An 18,037-nucleotide genomic window follows, 5' to 3' on the forward strand; every position below is an offset into this window, starting at 1 on the left:
GAAGGGTGTATCCAATAAAAAAAGAAACCCCAGTTCCGTTTAACCGGCACGAGCAAGTTCTACACATGCGGCTGCGACGCTCTCATTCAAACTGAGACGGTTCTGGAGTTGGAGTTATATCAAGTCGAATCAAATAGTCGTAAATCGCTTTTGACGTGGTCACGTTGTTTTTTTATCGTGAGGCGTTTTTTTTAAGGGAATCTATTTCCAAATCTGTTTATATATTTTTTCATTATCCCGCGCGCGCTATCGTGAAGATAGTTTGTGCGCGCGCTAATTAGCTTAGTGGTTAACGCTAGCACGCTCTATTATTCACAGGACAGACAACTGCAACGTGGTAAGTTTCATAATTTACACTTTGTATCAGGATACTCCTGTTTTAAATACTGAACGCCTTAACAAAAATCAATTTTCGATGTTAATGTACAGCCGGAAATAAACCATTGTGCTCTTTATTCAATGGTTATAGATATATCTAGCTAGCGATATGGTCACTTTTCTAGCTATGATTTGAGTGATCCGTTTGCTGGGTAACGTTATAAGCGAAGGCGGAGACCTGTCTAATGTCAGCAACGTTATTGTCGGTTGAACACAATGAAAACTGTATTTTAACAGCATTGACCACCTTTCTAGCATTTACTTGGCATGTCATTAAAATTAGCACGACACACGGTCAGGGGTGGTTTGTGTTCCTTAAACGGAGTTACATCCGGTTGCATCCCCTTTAATAAAAGCACCTGAGACACGATTCAACTACGTATAATACGCACAGTAGCTGTTATAGCGAATATAACTAGCGTTACACGTTAAATAACTTAATGTCTGGGTTAGTCTAACGGTGGAGCTCTTTCTGTTTTATCGCGTGAAGTGGTATGAACAGATGGCTGTGTTCTATGAATGAATGAATGACGACACATGTGCACGTAAAAACGATTCTAATGTCGTTACGAGATCCTTATCTCGTGGTCAGCAGTGCTAAACAAAAACTGCAATATACCGTTATCCAAGATAAAGTGTCTTGAAGATGTTAGAGGACGTTGGTGTATAATAACCTTCGGTTTCTTCCTGCGACAGTCTCAAAAATGGCTTCCTATTGGTTTCACGAAAGGCGGCTATTAGACACACCTTCCGGTCGACTAGCTTTTCCACCCTTTTACTTTGTTATCTTTAGTTTTTATAGATGCCGTTTTAAACTCACCAAGCCCCATGCATTTCCTTAGTGTTGTTAATGTTTTTTCTCTAGCTATGCTTTTAATGACCTTCCACATGAAGGTGGAATGGGAAGAAACTCTTTTATCTTAAAGCTGGTCTTTTCTGTCTTTTTTTGTCTTTTCAGGATGTACTTCTGCTCATCTGCAGTTACAGTTTCACAATGGCAGTCTGTTTAATATCTCAACACCGAAGGAACAGAAATATAGCTAGTATAATTACAGGATAGCAATAGGCCCACACTATACCTCCTCATTAATTGTTTAATGGTCAGTACCAGGTAAACACATTACAAGTTTGCACTGCTAAATCCCAGAAATCCTGTTTGAAACAGGCAGGCCTAAATAAGTTAATTATTTATTTAACCATTTACCTCTTTCCTAGTTGCTGTTTTATAAGTAGCATTATATAAATAGTTTTAACAGACAATAATTCTCTTAAGATTGTGAAGCAAATCCCTCTATAGTCTGCAATCATGGTTTCTACAACTGCAACTGCAATAATACTGGCTAGCACAATAGCGATAGCAACCAAGGATCCTCAGACATACACGTGGCTGCTGATTATTGGCTTTATCATCGCTTTTGTCTTGGCCTTTTCCGTGGGTGCCAATGATGTTGCTAACTCATTTGGCACGGCCGTGGGCTCTGGAGTGGTCACCTTGCGACAGGCATGCATTCTGGCTACAGTGTTTGAGACTCTGGGCTCTGTTCTTCTTGGGGCCAAAGTGAGCGATACCATCCGCAATGGTATCATCGACAACAACATGTACAATGGCTCTGAGCATGTTCTGATGGCTGGTTACACCAGTGCCATGTTTGGTGAGTATCTGCAGCTTATCTTGCTTGTAGTTAAATCGGCGGTCATTAAACCCTGTGTATAGAACATGTAGGGCCTGAAACTTTTTGATTCTTAAAACTCAAAAATGTAATTTAAAACAAACACCTGGGGAAAGGGCTTTGTTTGCGAAATTTCTGAATCCGATTTCCCAAAAAATCAAGGAATTGTTATGAAATTGCTATAAACAACATATGTTTTCTATTTTGCCAGTTTCTACTGTAGGCACACTGTATTACGTATCCTTTTGCTGATATTAAAAAATCTATTCTCATTAGGTTCTGCTGTGTGGCAGCTGGCTGCCTCCTTCCTTAAGCTACCCATCTCTGGAACACACTGCATTGTTGGTGCAACTATCGGCTTCTCTCTGGTTGTCAAAGGCCAGGAGGGAGTCATGTGGTACAAAATCCTCAGTATCGGTAAGTCAGACGCTCTACTCAGCTGACCTAGAAATATCTTCAGTGTTTGGTTGGAATGCATCAATGAATGTATTAAAGTAATGTAAAGGGAGGGCGTGATTTGTAATGAAATCTGCCAGTGTTGTCTGTGTTGAGGAACTTTTTAATACTCAGTTCAACAATGCAGTAGTTATTTATGTACGGCTGTTGCCAATTCAGAGCTCAATTCACAACACATAAAATATGTAATGTGTTTGATGAATTCAATGGTGATTCCAGCATTCACTTAACTTTTGGAATATTTGACTGGACTGTCAAGGTGGGGAAGGCAAGAGATATGATAAGCTCTTCACGCATGTCCGACAATATGAGGCAATAATAGTCAGTTTTACTGGAATATACAATAGAAGTACTCATTTTGAAAGATGGTGGGGTTCAAGTCTACGTTCCTCAACGGAAAGCCCAAACCTGATGTTAACCACACAGCTCTTTTTGGAGAGAAAAAACGACCAAACTGAATAAAAAGTAATACAATTTTAATGCCATTCAGTTATGGAAATGGTCTGAATGTTATACCGAGGTCACAACGGGAACCCTAATTGATTAACGACTGAAGAAACCATCCATCTTTCCTGTCCATGGGACCGGTAGCTCTGTTGCCAAACAGAGCTACCGGTAGCCAAATTCTTTGGCTAGCCAAAGCTAGCCAAAGAATGTCCTATTTTATCAGGGAAATTATTATAGTAACTTTCTAGTTTGAAACTAGAAACTGGCATAGGTGACAGGAGATGAGATTTCCTGTTTAGAACTGATATGTCAGAATTGTTTCCCAAGGATTTGTATTTCCTCCCAAAAATACTTTTAAGGATGTTTTTTCTTACATAATTGTCACATATTAATTTCCACTAAATTGCCATGCTCATATTATTTCTTTAATTTGCAGTTGCTTCCTGGTTCCTGAGCCCCCTTTTGTCTGGAATAATGTCAGGCATTGTTTTCTACTTTGTGCGCATGTTCATCTTACGCAAGGTAAGCTGGCCGTTCTCAAATTGTAGATAGTATGCGTTTTTTGTGACTGATACGGGAACCTTCTGGAGGGATATGTTTTTAGATCAGTTTCAACACTGTACTATACCACTGCCAAAATGAAATAGAGGAACTGTTTGTTACATGGTGAGAATCGGGCAACTGGTTCCTGAAGCGGTTTCTTATCCACAATCACATCATACAGTGAGATTCCAATTACTGTAACCTTACATCAAAATGGGACTGTTCTGTTCATACAGTGGAATGTGTTTTTCTGACCTGGTGCTCTGTTTTGTCCCTGTAGAAAGACCCTGTTCCTAATGGATTGAGGGCCCTGCCTGTCTTCTACGCCATTACTATGGGAATTAACCTGTTCTCCATCATGTTCACTGGAGCTCCGAGTGAGTATCATTGTTTCAGTCATTTTGCTTTGCGTGGCTGCCCGCAGCCTAAAATAAACCACTCCCTCAGACAGCCGGATGCCCACACATATTCCAGACTCAACCAGACTGTTGACCATTTTTACAGACGCTGTGTTTATTTAACATGTTTTTTGGGGCTCTCTTGCTTGTGGTTCTATGTGGGTCATAGCTGGAAGTTTTAAAGCGGAGCACAACAGGGAGATGGAAATAAGATTTCACTTGACTCTTGACGTCACTGTCTGCTCTTCAGACATGAAGGAGGAAAAGAGAAGTAAAGAGGGTGTTGGAAATCGTCCTAGTTGTCTACTTCTAGTAGTTTTATTGCTGCTTAGTAATTGTACAGTAATGCTCAGAACACTTGTTGGCTTTTCATCCTCAGAATCTTCATTAAATGAGCCATTTTTGCTCCTTTTTGTTTTCTTCTCTCTACAGGGCCTAACAGTTCAAGATCTTAGCTGGCCTGGGTCATTAAATGGCTGCTACAGGCCAGAGTTTGACCAGATATGGTGCACTGATGTGTGCATGCATATCAGCAGCACACTCACAGAGGAGAACCCTTGCAGTTCCAGCATAGCCCATAGCCCTGCTTAGTCCAGCATTATTCTGTACAGTTGTGAGGTTCGTCACACTTCGGCACACTGTACATGGGGACCTGTACCTGGGTACCTCACATAAAGGTGTGAGTTTGAATTTCAGACACACTTACAAAAGCCACTGCTTCCTCCTTTTAAGTTGTCCCCACTCACACAGTGAGATCTCACTGGTAAAGTCTCAAGACCACAGTGGAGTTTAATATCAAGTTAATTATTGATTCCTGCATGATGGTGAAAATAATTAGAAAACATGAATCACAACTAATTCAATATCCATCTATTTGGTCCATTCAAAGTCAGAGATCGCTTGCCATCCTAGATTCAGGTCCAATTTTGGATAGTGTACTATGCTGGCACACACAACAACATATACACTCAAATGCAGCAGTGATATCTGAGCCCAACTGAGTACAGTACATTTGGTTCCCTGTTTTAGATTTTATCATAGTGGTGTGATTGGACACCAGGCATCCCGCAGCACATTCCTATACTCAATATATACACCAGTGCCAGAGACCTCAAGTCAGCATGCACATGCAATTTAGGCCAAAGAGTTTGAGGGTCAGCTGTCTTTTACAGATGAGGCTCAGTGTGTCTTGGGTTTTTCACACCATGTAAATCACTCAGGTGCTGTCACTCCACTGCAACCCCTTGACTTTGTAAAATATAAATCTACCACATAAACAGAACTAATATACATATGCCTATTAAAATGTTCACATCTTGTCACCTGGCTATGAAGACCAATGGCTTTCTAAGTCAGTATAAATTATTTTTTAACTCTTCTTGGCCTGTCCCGATTGACTGAATGGATATCAATTTTCTGCCTGGGTTACTCGCTTAAATACAAACGCCCAGTAGCGTTGGTTGCTTTGGAGACACCAAACTATTTCCAACATAAAACACACACAACTTATTATACATGACTTGTTTCAACCTGAGCATGGCCCTGAAACAAAATCCCAGGCTTTTTGGCTGCTGTTGTCATGGATACTTATTGGGAGAAATGAACGTTGGTCTTACAGTACAGGTCCCTTCAGTGCTGAGACTTAATGCAGCCATTACTTAATTCTAATACTCTTTCTGCGTCTGCTTCTAGACAAAAGTGAGGACAAATAACCAAAGTTTCCTTGCCAAGTGAGTCATAAACTGCCACTCATTGGAATTTTGGTTGGTGGCGAGATGCACATATGTTAAAAAAACAAGTGATTTTATTGGGAAGGGATGTGCAAAAAAAACCAATTGTGATTCAAGCTATATCGATTTCAAATTCAATTCATAGAGTTCCAAAAATCGATTCCTTCTTTTTATTTTATTGTAGTTTTACTGAAATCATATGACAGTTTGATTGAAATTCAAAGTCCCAGTAGCTTACAGAAATCAGCCACAACATACACATACATCATAATGAAATGTTAAAATAACAAAAAAAATCCACAGGAATAATATTGCTATGAATACATACAAACATGGGGAAAGTAACAACATTTACATACTGTGAGTTGTTTTTTAATCAAGAATTGTTTCTGAATCAAAGCGTGAGCCGGAAAATTGGAATTGAATCGTGACATTTTTTGAATCGTACACCCCTCTTGGCTGATTTAGGTCATGGGATACAGAGCTTTTTGGGAGGGGTTTGGAATGCAGCCGTGGTTAGTCAATTTTCTGTGCAGTGCTTCGTCCCACTGCATGACTGTGGTATAACACATCCCTTCCCGTGTGTCTTTATCAGACAGAACAACACTAGCTTGTAAATTCTTTCTTTTTATATTGTGAAAGAAGGTGCCTAAAAATAAGTCACTGTGACAAATAGTGTCAAGACCATGTGTCATTTTTAGGGTTTTTTTTTTTTTTTTTTTTTTTTTTTTTTTTTTGAATTGCCCAGGTTGTTAGAGCACAGCAATATCTGGCTGCATCACACCTGTTACTAGATGTCCCACTACGTTTGAGCCACAGCTCTTACAGGGCCTCCTTGTGGTTTTATGCCTCCCCAGTCCTGAAGGAGTGAACTTCCATTGCATAACAAAATAAACATCAGTTAGGTGAGCTGCAGTCTCATGCTGCAGCGTGACTCAGTAGAGAGCGTGCACTGTGGACTGGACTCATGACCGTTATCGCTTAGCCTTGGTCCTAGTTTTTTATTTATTTATTTTTGTTATCTTAAACCCCAGTCCCAAACTAGTAAGTGTTTCTTTTCCCCCCCAAAGGTGGTAATGTTGGAATTTTTAGCAGCTCTTGTTTTTTTCTAACCACACTGCTGACTTGCATCTTCTTTGTATGACAAAGATGGCTTTCCCTGGGGAAATTTAAATGGTTGTTTTCTGCCAGAATGTGCTGCATTATATCTACTTCTGCTGCAACAGCTTTGCTGCAGTCTTGGCAAGAGGCTGTCTTTACAGCTTGAGCAAACAGCTCCACTGAATGACCCCCACCACCCCAGTTCTGTCCCTCCCAAGTAATGTCACCTTTTTAGGAACTCATCGTCCATGTGCAGTGTTGACAGGGCATGTAAGTGTCATGGCGACATTTTTGGTTGTTACATAACTGTTCACGTCCAGGGGTACACATTGTTTCCACGTTTAACTAGGATGTGACATAGTGCAGTCATGCTTAAGGAGAACCAAATGATGACACGCGTGGTCAATGTTATTGCTATTTCCCTGTAGTTAATGGCACCATGAATGAAAATTACCAATTTTAAATAAGAATGTTCCTCCTGCCCAGTCATGTTGACTTACTATAATACTATGTTGTCTTACTTTTTTTTTTTAACATAGTTTTATGAAATAGCGCAGTTATAAGTTTGCTGTTTCAACTTTTTGTGTTGTCCACTAAGAAGAGTAGCACTCGCTGCTTTGTTTTTTTTAAACTGCCTTTCTCTATTCTCCTTTTTTGTGTGTGTCTAATTGTGTCCTTGGCAGTGCTGGGATTCGACAAGATCCCTTGGTGGGGCACCCTGCTCATTTCATTGGGCTTCTCTGTGCTGACCGCCATTGTGGTCTGGTTTATTATCTGCCCTCGCCTCAAGAAGAAGATTGAACGTAAGTCACCTTTTTTCTGTTTTCATTCTTGGCAACTTGCTGATTAATTTTCTTTAAATCACTGTCACCATTTTTGCCTGACCACTGACTGACGCCACGGACAAGCGAGGGATTTAGCATTGCACCAGTAACCTCAACCTATTCACACTGAGGTCTCATATTAATCTAGCAAATGGAGCTCTGGGATATTTGGTCATAATGAAGTCGCTCTAATGAAAATCGTCAAATATTGTCATCAGTTTTTCTGTTTTATAATCCTGGATTAAATTTTATAAAACAAGGGCCATCTGCATTTACACACCATCGATGTGGTTTGTGTTAAACAGGTAACACCATTCATTTTCCCATGTAGTTTACCTTTATTTTTTTGTGCAAAATGTAAGAATTGTCAAATGTCGCTTTCTCTATTTGTAGCAATGTTAACAAACCCATTGGTTGTCAGAGAAAAATATCAAACCTATTTAAAGGGATTATTGATTTTACAGTACCTGTCAAGTGTTTCTTCTGGTAACAGGAACCACAGGTTTATCTCTCTAGTAGCCTCTGTAGTCAAGCAGCCTAATCGGGTCATAGTGATCCACTAATTGGTCTTTACCTAGACCAAACTAAAATAAACCTAGGTGGACTTAAGGTTTTGACATAGCCTTTGCAGTGCATGTGTGCTTTGGATGATGCAGTGTGGCCAGAATACTCCTATGATTATTCCTTCGAAAATATCGGCATTATCTGATTCACTTAAAAACCTCAAATAGTATGTAAGTCACACGCTGGTGGGAGTCTTACTGTCTTTAACAAGTGAAGCTGCTAGCGGTAGTGTAAATATGTTCCTTCTAAGATCATAATCCAGTCACCTGATCCTGCAAACTCTGGCTCACTTTTGAACATGGGTAACATTGCGTTTTAAATGACAAAGTTTTATTTTTTTACTCGGGTTGTGAAATTCTTAAGACTCTACAGCTCGGTTTTGAAAGGAAACCCGTGATGTGTTAGTATTTCTTTGCTATACAGCGTAAATGTTTGGGCATGATCCTAGCAATATCTCACTCCACCTCTTCCCCTAATAGGAGATATGAAGTCTGCCAGTCCCTCTGAGAGCCCCCTGATGGAGAAGAGGGAGCTAAGAGAGGCCCAATGTCCAATCTTGAAACAGACTGCCAAGGAGACTACACCTACCACCCTAGATGTCAATCAAAGTCCCCCCGCTCAGCCCCAGGCTGCCCCTGAGGAGCGCAGGGTGGCGTTTGACATTGGAGATTCTGACGATGTTGATAATAAGGAACGCAGGGTGGCGTTCAACATCGGAGACTCTGACGACACAGAAGACAGCGACGCAAATGGTGGTAAGTATGCCAATAATTTTTTTTTTAAACACATGTAATTATCATTATGTACATTAATGTTGTGTAGTGTAACATTCCTCCTTATGCTACAAAATGAAACGTGAAGTTAACTTTTTTTATTCATTTTATTTCACCCCTCTACAGCCCCCAAACAGGTTCAATCTAATGGTCAGGTCAACAACCAGCTGGTCCAGCACAGCAATGGCTCCACAAATTCAGCCAATCAGGTCCAGTTCAACAACCAGGTTCAGTTCAACAACAGGCCGGCACAGGTTCCGAGTAACGGTTACAGCCAGTACCACACAGTCCACAAGGACTCCGGCCTCTACAAGGACTTGCTGCACAAGCTGCACCTGGCCAAGGTTGGTGATTGCATGGGCGAGGGGGGTGACCGACCTATCCGACGCAACAACAGCTACACCTCCTACACCATGGCTATCATCGGCATGCACGGAGAATACAAGCATAAAGAAGGGGACTACCGTGCCTATGAGGAATGTGACAAAGGTACAGGGCCAGGGGGTCCGGACAAGAAGCGCGTGCGTATGGACAGTTACACTAGCTACTGCAATGCTGTGGCAGAGCACACAACTCCTGAAGCTCTGGGAGAAGGTGATGTGACGCTGGAAATGACGAAGGAGGATACAGCTGGCAGCCAAAGCTCTTTTGATGATGGATTTGAGGCAGACAAGCCAGAAGTCTCCACTCTCTTCCAGTTCCTCCAAATTCTCACCGCCTGCTTTGGCTCCTTTGCCCATGGAGGAAACGATGTTAGGTATGCAGATTCCTTCATTAAGGGCATGTTGTTATCAGGATAATACATTGATTCCAAAAAATAATTCTCTGGCATGTTGTAGGTGAAACTTTACTAATCAGAGATCAACAAAACTCTGAATATTTGACTACTGGTATATAACTAATTTCATTCTTTCCTCTGTAGTAATGCTATTGGACCGTTGGTAGCTCTGTGGTTTGTGTACACAACCAGTCAAGTGACTTCGGTGGAACCCACACCCATTTGGCTGCTGCTGTACGGTGGTGTGGGAATCTGCGCTGGACTCTGGGTGTGGGGTCGTCGAGTGATCCAGACTATGGGAAAGGACCTTACCCCCATCACCCCCTCAAGGTATATACTCCACAGACCTGATTCTCCTTTAGTCATAAAACCACATCCTCCTCAGACATTACCAGTCTTTAAATTTAGCAAGCGTGCTCAGACATAAGTGTTGTATTTATTCCCTGCAGTGGTTTCAGCATCGAACTGGCCTCAGCCCTGACTGTCGTGGTAGCCTCTAACATTGGCCTGCCTGTCTCCACCACCCACTGCAAGGTAAGCTGGTCAAACACTGTGGTCTGGGAACCAGACTGAGACACAGGATGGTGTATTTAGTATAAGGGAGGCTACAGTAAACAGGAACCTAGTCTGAGACGGCCCAAATGTGGAACAACTTTCTCCTCAATAAAATGTAATATTTTAGGTATGCAGTGATATTCAGGAAGATGATGTGATTTATCTGATTACTGCTGCGTTTCTAGGTGGGCTCTGTGGTAGCAGTAGGATGGCTGCGCTCAAGGAAGGCAGTAGACTGGCGTCTATTCAGAAACATCTTCATGGCATGGTTTGTGACTGTGCCCATCTCTGGTCTGATCAGTGCCGCCATCATGGCCATCTTCTTCTATGGCATCCTTTGAGCTTTCGGCTGCACCCCAAGCAGGGGAGGAGAAAGAAAGCGCTCCACTGCGCACCAGGAGAAAAGGAGTAAAGTTGGATGGCCAAAATATATCTCTTACCTCAAGCCAACAACTTTGGAAGAAAAGAAAAAAATGGAAATGTTTGAAGGACTTGTGATATGGGCCTTTGGTTCTTGGCTGCATCATTTTCAACCTAAAATTTGCTGTTTGTTCCATATGGGTCGCATTGTTTCCTGTGGGAAGTTTGCATTTCTTTGTTCTGACTTGCTTTTTCATATCATCATTCTGTAACGAGTTAATCTAAAAGCACCATCTGCTTTTTTTTTAATAGTCATTCTTCCATCTTTTTTTTTACTTTTAAAATGATGTGTATATACAACCATGTTTTCATTTTGTTTTACACGTTAGAAAGAAATGAGCAATTTAAATGCAGTATAAGCCTTTGCAGATGTAACTCTCCAGTCATAACACATGCTGAAAGTAGTGGTTTTTTTTTTTGTTTTTTTTTATTGGGGGGGGGGGGGTGAAAAACAAGTGTGTATAAATTATTGTTTTGGCATCTGGCTTCATTATTTCCCCTCTATTGTTTTAAAACAAATTGACTTAAAAGTGACTGTAAATTCAGAGAGGTTAACAATGTTTTCCCGCATACTTGAAAGTAATGTGATCACATTCACAGCACTGCAGTCTTCATAACATGGCATTATCTGAATAGTTTACTATGGTAGAAACACCAGTTGTAAACACTGGATGATCTCCCCCCCCCCCCCCCCCCCCCCTTGCAAAAGTGTGTGCGACGGCATAATAGGTGACAAATGATGAACCCCCTAATCGTTGATGGATTATCTGCGATCCAGTCTCATTAGAATCTGCTGAGGTTCTACAAACACACAGTGCAGGAATGACTGCTTGTTTACGTCAATTTGAGAACAGCAGATGGTCAACTAAGGGAAACAAGTGCTCTCAAACAAGATTTAAGTCTACCTTTAAAACTTGATTGCATCATATTTGATGGTTAAATGCTTTAGGCATCCTTCAGTGTTGTTTTTATACTTTACCACATATCTCCTCCCTAGGATGTTCTTTTTTGTGTGTGCAATTTGCACCTGCTTAGACATTTGGGTTATTCTAGCTTTCCTCTTTTTCCCGGCCTTGGAAGGTGAATAAGGTTGTAAAAGAGGACAAATGGGAACCCAAAACTGGAAGTTATTTAACTGGGTGGTGTGGTCTTGTTTGAAGGAGGCTGCACACATTCGTTGCATGCCACCGGGTTGTGAGTGGTCATTTAGCTGCAGTACTAAATGCATATCTGATTTATAGATGCGGTAGTTGCCTTAATGGATTTGATTTATTTTCCCTTAGGTACCAAAGATTTTTTTTTTTTTGCAAAGCAACATACTAGTTGTCCACACTTGTACATGAAAAAAAATAAAAAAAATCGGAAAATACTGCAGTTGAACTTGTTTTTGTAACTACATTATAAAATCGTGTGTGTATATATATATATATGACAAATACTCAGTTGTGGAAGAAGTATACAGTTCCTTTACATGTGTAATAATACCACACTGACAATACTATCAGGTCCTGCATTCAAAATGTACATTAATGTATTAATTGTGCGGCAAAAATGTTCCCTGTCAGTGTTTATTATTATACATGTTTTTTATTGCTGAAAATGACACTATTGCTGTTGCATTAATGTGTAGGTAAAATTTTACAGCTGTAGATTTTTAAGATTTTGCTTATTTTAACTCGTATACCGTTTGGTAGTTTAATCTACAACAATTCATCATTTATAAGATCATTAGTTTGTAGTGTTGCTGTCCTGTGAGAACCATGTTTCCTTAAGAAGTCAACTTTTCATGTCAGAAAAACAGCTCTGTGACGGCTCATTTTCTAGCTGATCCAAGAGGGGTTTTACATTTTATTTAGTTTAAGGAGAATTTTAAGAAGATCAGAATAATTTAAAATCCACACTTCTTGTTCATCATCTTTAAAATAATTATAGCTGTCAGACAAATGTAGTACAGTAAAAAAAAAAAAAGTTCTTACCAATTTTTACCTTCTGAAAGTGATTAGAAGTGTAAGGTTTCATGAAATAGAATAAATACTCAAACTACTTTGAATGCGTACTTAAGTACAGTACTTGAGAAAATGTATTTAGTTACAGCCCATCACTGCAAATGTTTTGGAACTTCACATCCTTAAATTCTGTTGCATGTGGTAAAATTATATTATATTATCTTAGGAAAAGACCAGTTCTGAAAGACTGTGCGGAAGTATTTTGTCACAGCATTTAACATGAAAGAAAAAAAGGACAGAGAGGTTGTACAGATAGGTGGATAGTTCCCTTTTATTGTCAGTAAGCTCAGTACAGCTCAGCCACTGGGTGATGAGTGAGCGTTGGGATCCACGTGCTGCTGTGTTTTCTCACTCCAGTACATCTGTGACGCAGGGACAGACAAGGCAGGATTCCTTTACGCTAGTTTTACATTGCAAACAAAACAATTCAGTAGTTTTCCAGGGCTCTCAGAGCAATTTATATAAATCACACCTCAGTGTTTCTAATATGAATCACTCCTCTTAACATGGTACTGATGAATGGTGACTGCACCAGGCAGTTTGGGATTTTAAACCACAAAGCAAGGCCTGTTCTATTACTAAAGGGTTAGGAATTACTGCTACAGGTTTATTCTCTATTTTTTTTTTTAAACCAGAAGGTTTGCCCTCTCAGGAAATTGACTTTTCACATCATAGAGAATCAAAAAGATGATCTGGATCAATATCTTTGGACAACAAGAATTTGATCAATTTTAAAACAATCCTTTCGCCATTTTTTTTAGAGCAGGGACAGCGCGTCCTTGGTCCTAAAATAACCAGAAGCAGATGATACAGTATAAATCAATCACAATAAGCACCTGGGGACAGATGCCTCAGAGTGCCCTGGATTCTTGTCCTAGATTTACTCACATGCAAGGAGGACTGTGTTCAAATAAACAATCCCAGAATCTTGAGGTCAAGCAGCCAGCTCATATCTGTGGTGACTTGAATATCTCTCTAGAACATTGGCTTTGACTGTTTTTATACATTAAACTGTTTTCACAAGTTGCCGAGTTGTACATTTGTAATTGCTCTTCAGGCATTTGACCATTTACTTGATTCTAAACCCAACCTATAAAGTTTTTATTTAGTCACTATTTAAATCCAGCTGGGACCGGCTTTGACTGGATTTGTTTTTCACATTCTGTTCATTGCACAATTGAACTTTCACTGTGTTGCTCAAAACAGTTCACCACATCTTGCCCCAGCAGGCACAGCGAGTTAACTAGCTTCTCTGGATAATATGGATGATACATTCAGCCTTTTGGTATATCATTGTATATGTATGTGTGTAGCATTTACAAATTCACCTTGTTCATTCTTGGTTGAATCCTCACTTACGTCATCTGCAGAGGAGAAATGGAGAGTTACAGCAAGGACAGTGTGGGATTCAGGAGTACAGTGGGTCAGTGGCCATTTTACTTCGTCTTACCCAAACTGCTCACAGTCTCTTCCACTGTCTCACGGTTCTCTGAAAAGACATTAAAATGTACTTTTACCTAATTCCTGAGAAGTTTTTTAAACTGGTTAATACCATGTGAAGCACTTTGCAACTTGTTATGAAAAGTCCCTTTCTATTGTTAATCTCTAATGAACTACTATAAACTGCTGCAGTGTTTTAGTGTAGATTTACATCACTTACCCCGCCTCTGTTTTCCTGTTAAAAAATGATAGACATAACATCAGTGACAGAATGACAAAAGCTGAAATTGCCGCTTTAATATGCTGAAATAAACATGCTTACAAACCCCTACTGCATAAACTCACCATCTGCTTCCTCAGAGGACTCAGACTGGGATTCTGTGTGGGAGAGAAATCAGTCAGGTTGTGATTTGTAACATGGAAGTGCCCTTTAAGAGCCTGCAGTCCTTTTCTATCCTGTCCTTTAACACCATCTTCAGGCTGGTACTGAAGGGTGCAGTAGCACCTCTCTCACCTTCATGAGCTGCCAGGTCAGAATTCCCAGCTCCTTCTGTTGGAGGAGAGTTTTACAAGTTATGTAATGTTGAACAGGATCACATGTTGTCTTATGATTAAAGGCAGCAGGATGTTTTTTATTTACACACCTGTGCTGTCAATCTCAGCTTTAGTATGCTCCTCCACTGTTGGAAACATTTCAACATGTGACATTTAACACACAATCAAAGTGTTTGGGTGTTCATCATTTAAGTACAATTTACCAGATCCATCTTGAACAGCCTCGGCATGTAAAATATTTGAGAGGTTCCATTAAACACTGCATCTGAATAAGCAATTTTTTTAGTTTTGAATGAAGTCTGAGATCATGTGGCTCCTCTTACCAAGGTCGCGGGCTCCCTCATTCTGATCCTCTGTCACTTCACAGGAAAGGGTAAAATAAAAAGAGCTTTGATGGACCTGAAACTAGTTTTGCATACTGTACACACAATGTACAGAATAACACAATGGATAACATATATATTTGCTTATAAAGTCACCTCATTTTGGGTTATGGTCATTGCCTTTGACTTTGGTCAAACTTACCATTCATCTTAGCAGCCTCAATCTTTTGAGCGGCCTCAAACTCCATCTGATCTGAGGAGACAGAGTGATAAAATGATGCAAGAGTAACAAAACAATGGGCAGTTTCTGTAATAATACAAGGGAAGAAATATAGTGTGACAGAGTACACATAAAATAAATTGAAAAAGGTGTGTGGTAGATAGCTTAAGTGGTGGGAAGTAAAGAAGTGCATTTATTCAAGTACTTTACAATTTTAAAGAGTTTGTTCTTAACTTGAGTACTTCAATTGTCTGCTACTTTGTACTTCTACTCAATGCTGTGCAATATAATCAACAGATACATTATTATCTATTATTATATGTTAAGATGAGTCTGGGGGAAATTCACAAACTACAAAGTAATTAGAATTAAAATCTAATATTTTAAAATACTTTAATTGAAGTAAAATTTTGAATGCAAGACTTCTACTTGTAACAGAGCTTTGCTACACAGCGGTTTTGCTATTTTTACTCGAGTTGAATATCTGAGTACTTCTTTCAATACGGGGTGGCTTTAATAAACCAGTGATTCTCAAATGAAAAAAATGCTACCAGTCTTGCAGCCAGGTGCATTCACCCAAACACTAAAACATAAAGTACATTAAACTACAAATCATATTAAACATCAGTTCCACAGTCAGCTTGATGCACTGTACCTATTTTTTTCAGTTCAGTGAGCCCATCTGCATGAAAAAAACAAGACAATTGAATCAACTTTGAGGCAGTTTCATCACCCTTAAATAATTCTGTGAATGCCAATCAGCAGTATTGTTATTTGATTCATCGGTATGACCTTAACTCCTGTGCTGTATTCAAATTTCTGCAGCATTTATACTTTTAAAAAACGTAAAAAAAAATTATTTTTACATTTAAAGTCAATGGAGCGATCTTTAAATCCTTAGGTTTCTTCCATTTCCAAATGCCACTCCTATCTCATACTTTGAGCCACAGACGTCATTCAAACTTTAGACCGTTCACAAAACCTTCAGATACTTCAGTTTGATTCATGTTTTTACTCACTATTTATGAATACTATACTACAGTATGACCTTTTTTTGATATACTATCCTATGAGTTTTTATAACTTTTTTCTACATATCATGCCATACATTTTTTCAACATGCTATTCTATGACTCTTTTTGACATAACAATGCAATGACATTTTATCACTTTTGTCTAAATACTATATTGTGACTTTTTTTGACGTACCACACCATTTATTTTTTTACATACTATACTATGACATATCTTAACCTTTTGTTCCAACATACTATGCTATGAATTTTTTCGACATAAAATAATATGACATTTTTTTCAAAATACGGTACTTTGACTTTTTTATTATTTCTTTTGACACATTATACTCTGACTTTATTCAACATACTATACCATAACTTTTTTTTGACACATTATACCATGACATTTTTCAATTTGTTCGACATAATACACCAAGACTTCTTTCACTCTTTTCAACATACTATGCTATGAAATTTTTTTGACGTACAATACAAGGACATTTTTTCAATCTTTCCGACATACTATGTTATGAATTTTTAGGACACACTATACTATGACATTTTCCTTTTTTTCAACATACGATTTAATCACTTTTCTTGACATACTATACGATTACTTTTTAATGACTTCTTTCGACATACTACAGATACACAGCCTTTGTTATAAGACTCATGGTCCATAAAAACTTTACTATGAAGTTTTTAGACATACTTGACATTACTTTTTTCAAATTTTTCGACATGCTATACTATGAATCTTTTTCACTCTTTTCGACATACTACACTATGATTCTTTTTGCCATTCTACACTATGACTTCAAGCACTTTATTCAACATACTATACTACAGATTTTTGATGACTATTTTCAATATATCATGATATGAGTTTTTTTCCTTACTTTTCTTGACTCTCTCTACCAGTATCTCTTAATTGGGGGTACCTCTAGGGGTAATTTTGAGTACTGCAGGGGGTATGTGTAATTGTTGCTAAAATGCTAATTTAAAAATAGGTCATGCATAATTCCTAGAACAACTATAGTATTATATTGAATGCATTAAGTGATGGATTCGAAACATTTGCATTGCATTTACATGTTTTTGCTTAAAAAAGTTGTTTAGTGAATCTATCTCAGTTCTTGTAGCATCAAGATGGTGATGGCCCAAAGGTAAAGAAGAGTGCTTGTTAAAAGGGGTCACCAGTTCAACTGTTCAATCAGTTGGAATTTTTTTCCACATATTATAGTATGTATTTTTTCAATATTTTGGACATAGTATACTGTGACTTCTTTTCAATATTTTTGACATACTATACTATGACTTTTTTTCAATATTTTCAACATACTATACACAATAAACTATGACTATGTTCAACATAATAAACTATGACTTTTTGACATGCTATACTATGACTTTTTTCGTCTATGAAGTTTTTAGACATACTATTCAATGACTTTTTTTATCACTCTTTTCAACATACTATACTATGACTTTTTTTCCCATAGGACACTATGACTTTAAGCACTTTTTTCGACATGCTATGCCATGACTTTCTTCAGTATACTATACTATGAATTATGAAATCTTTTTTTTTTTAATTCAATTTTATCACTATTTTCAATATAATACACTATGAGTTTTTTTCCTTACTTTTCTTGACTCTCTATACCAGTATTTCTTAATTGTTAATTTTGACTTTTTCAATATTTTCTACATACTACAGTATGACATTGTTTCAATATTTTCGACACACTGTATTATGACGTTTTTTCAATTTTGTCGACACTCTAAACTATGACTATGTTCGACATACTATACTTTGACTATGTTCAACATACTATAC

General features: G+C 38.6%; 2 protein-coding genes across 2 annotated transcripts in view; one reads left to right on the forward strand and one right to left on the reverse strand.

Annotated features, from left to right (window-relative positions):
- The first annotated feature begins 26 nt into the window (after window positions 1-26).
- On the forward strand, window positions 27-10,683 carry slc20a1b (solute carrier family 20 member 1b). Its single transcript, XM_034896354.1, has 12 exons — window positions 27-337; window positions 869-870; window positions 1,337-2,030; window positions 2,325-2,465; window positions 3,388-3,473; window positions 3,775-3,871; window positions 7,407-7,526; window positions 8,591-8,866; window positions 9,011-9,641; window positions 9,807-9,992; window positions 10,112-10,196; window positions 10,403-10,683. The coding sequence occupies exons 3-12, from the start codon at window positions 1,685-1,687 to the stop codon at window positions 10,556-10,558; spliced, it is 2,124 nt and encodes a 707-aa protein (XP_034752245.1). The 5' UTR covers window positions 27-337; window positions 869-870; window positions 1,337-1,684; the 3' UTR covers window positions 10,559-10,683.
- A 3,073-nt stretch (window positions 10,684-13,756) lies between these two features.
- Window positions 13,757-18,037, reverse strand: part of gmcl1 (germ cell-less, spermatogenesis associated) — a 24,081-nt gene continuing 19,800 nt past the window's right edge. The window contains exon 17 of the transcript XR_004659914.1: window positions 13,757-13,769. The gene's annotated coding sequence lies outside the window, so the exon portion shown is untranslated. The remainder of the gene's footprint in view (window positions 13,770-18,037) is intronic.

The sequence above is a fragment of the Etheostoma cragini genome, chromosome 16 (assembly GCF_013103735.1).
Source record: "Etheostoma cragini isolate CJK2018 chromosome 16, CSU_Ecrag_1.0, whole genome shotgun sequence".
NCBI lineage: Eukaryota > Metazoa > Chordata > Actinopteri > Perciformes > Percidae > Etheostoma > Etheostoma cragini.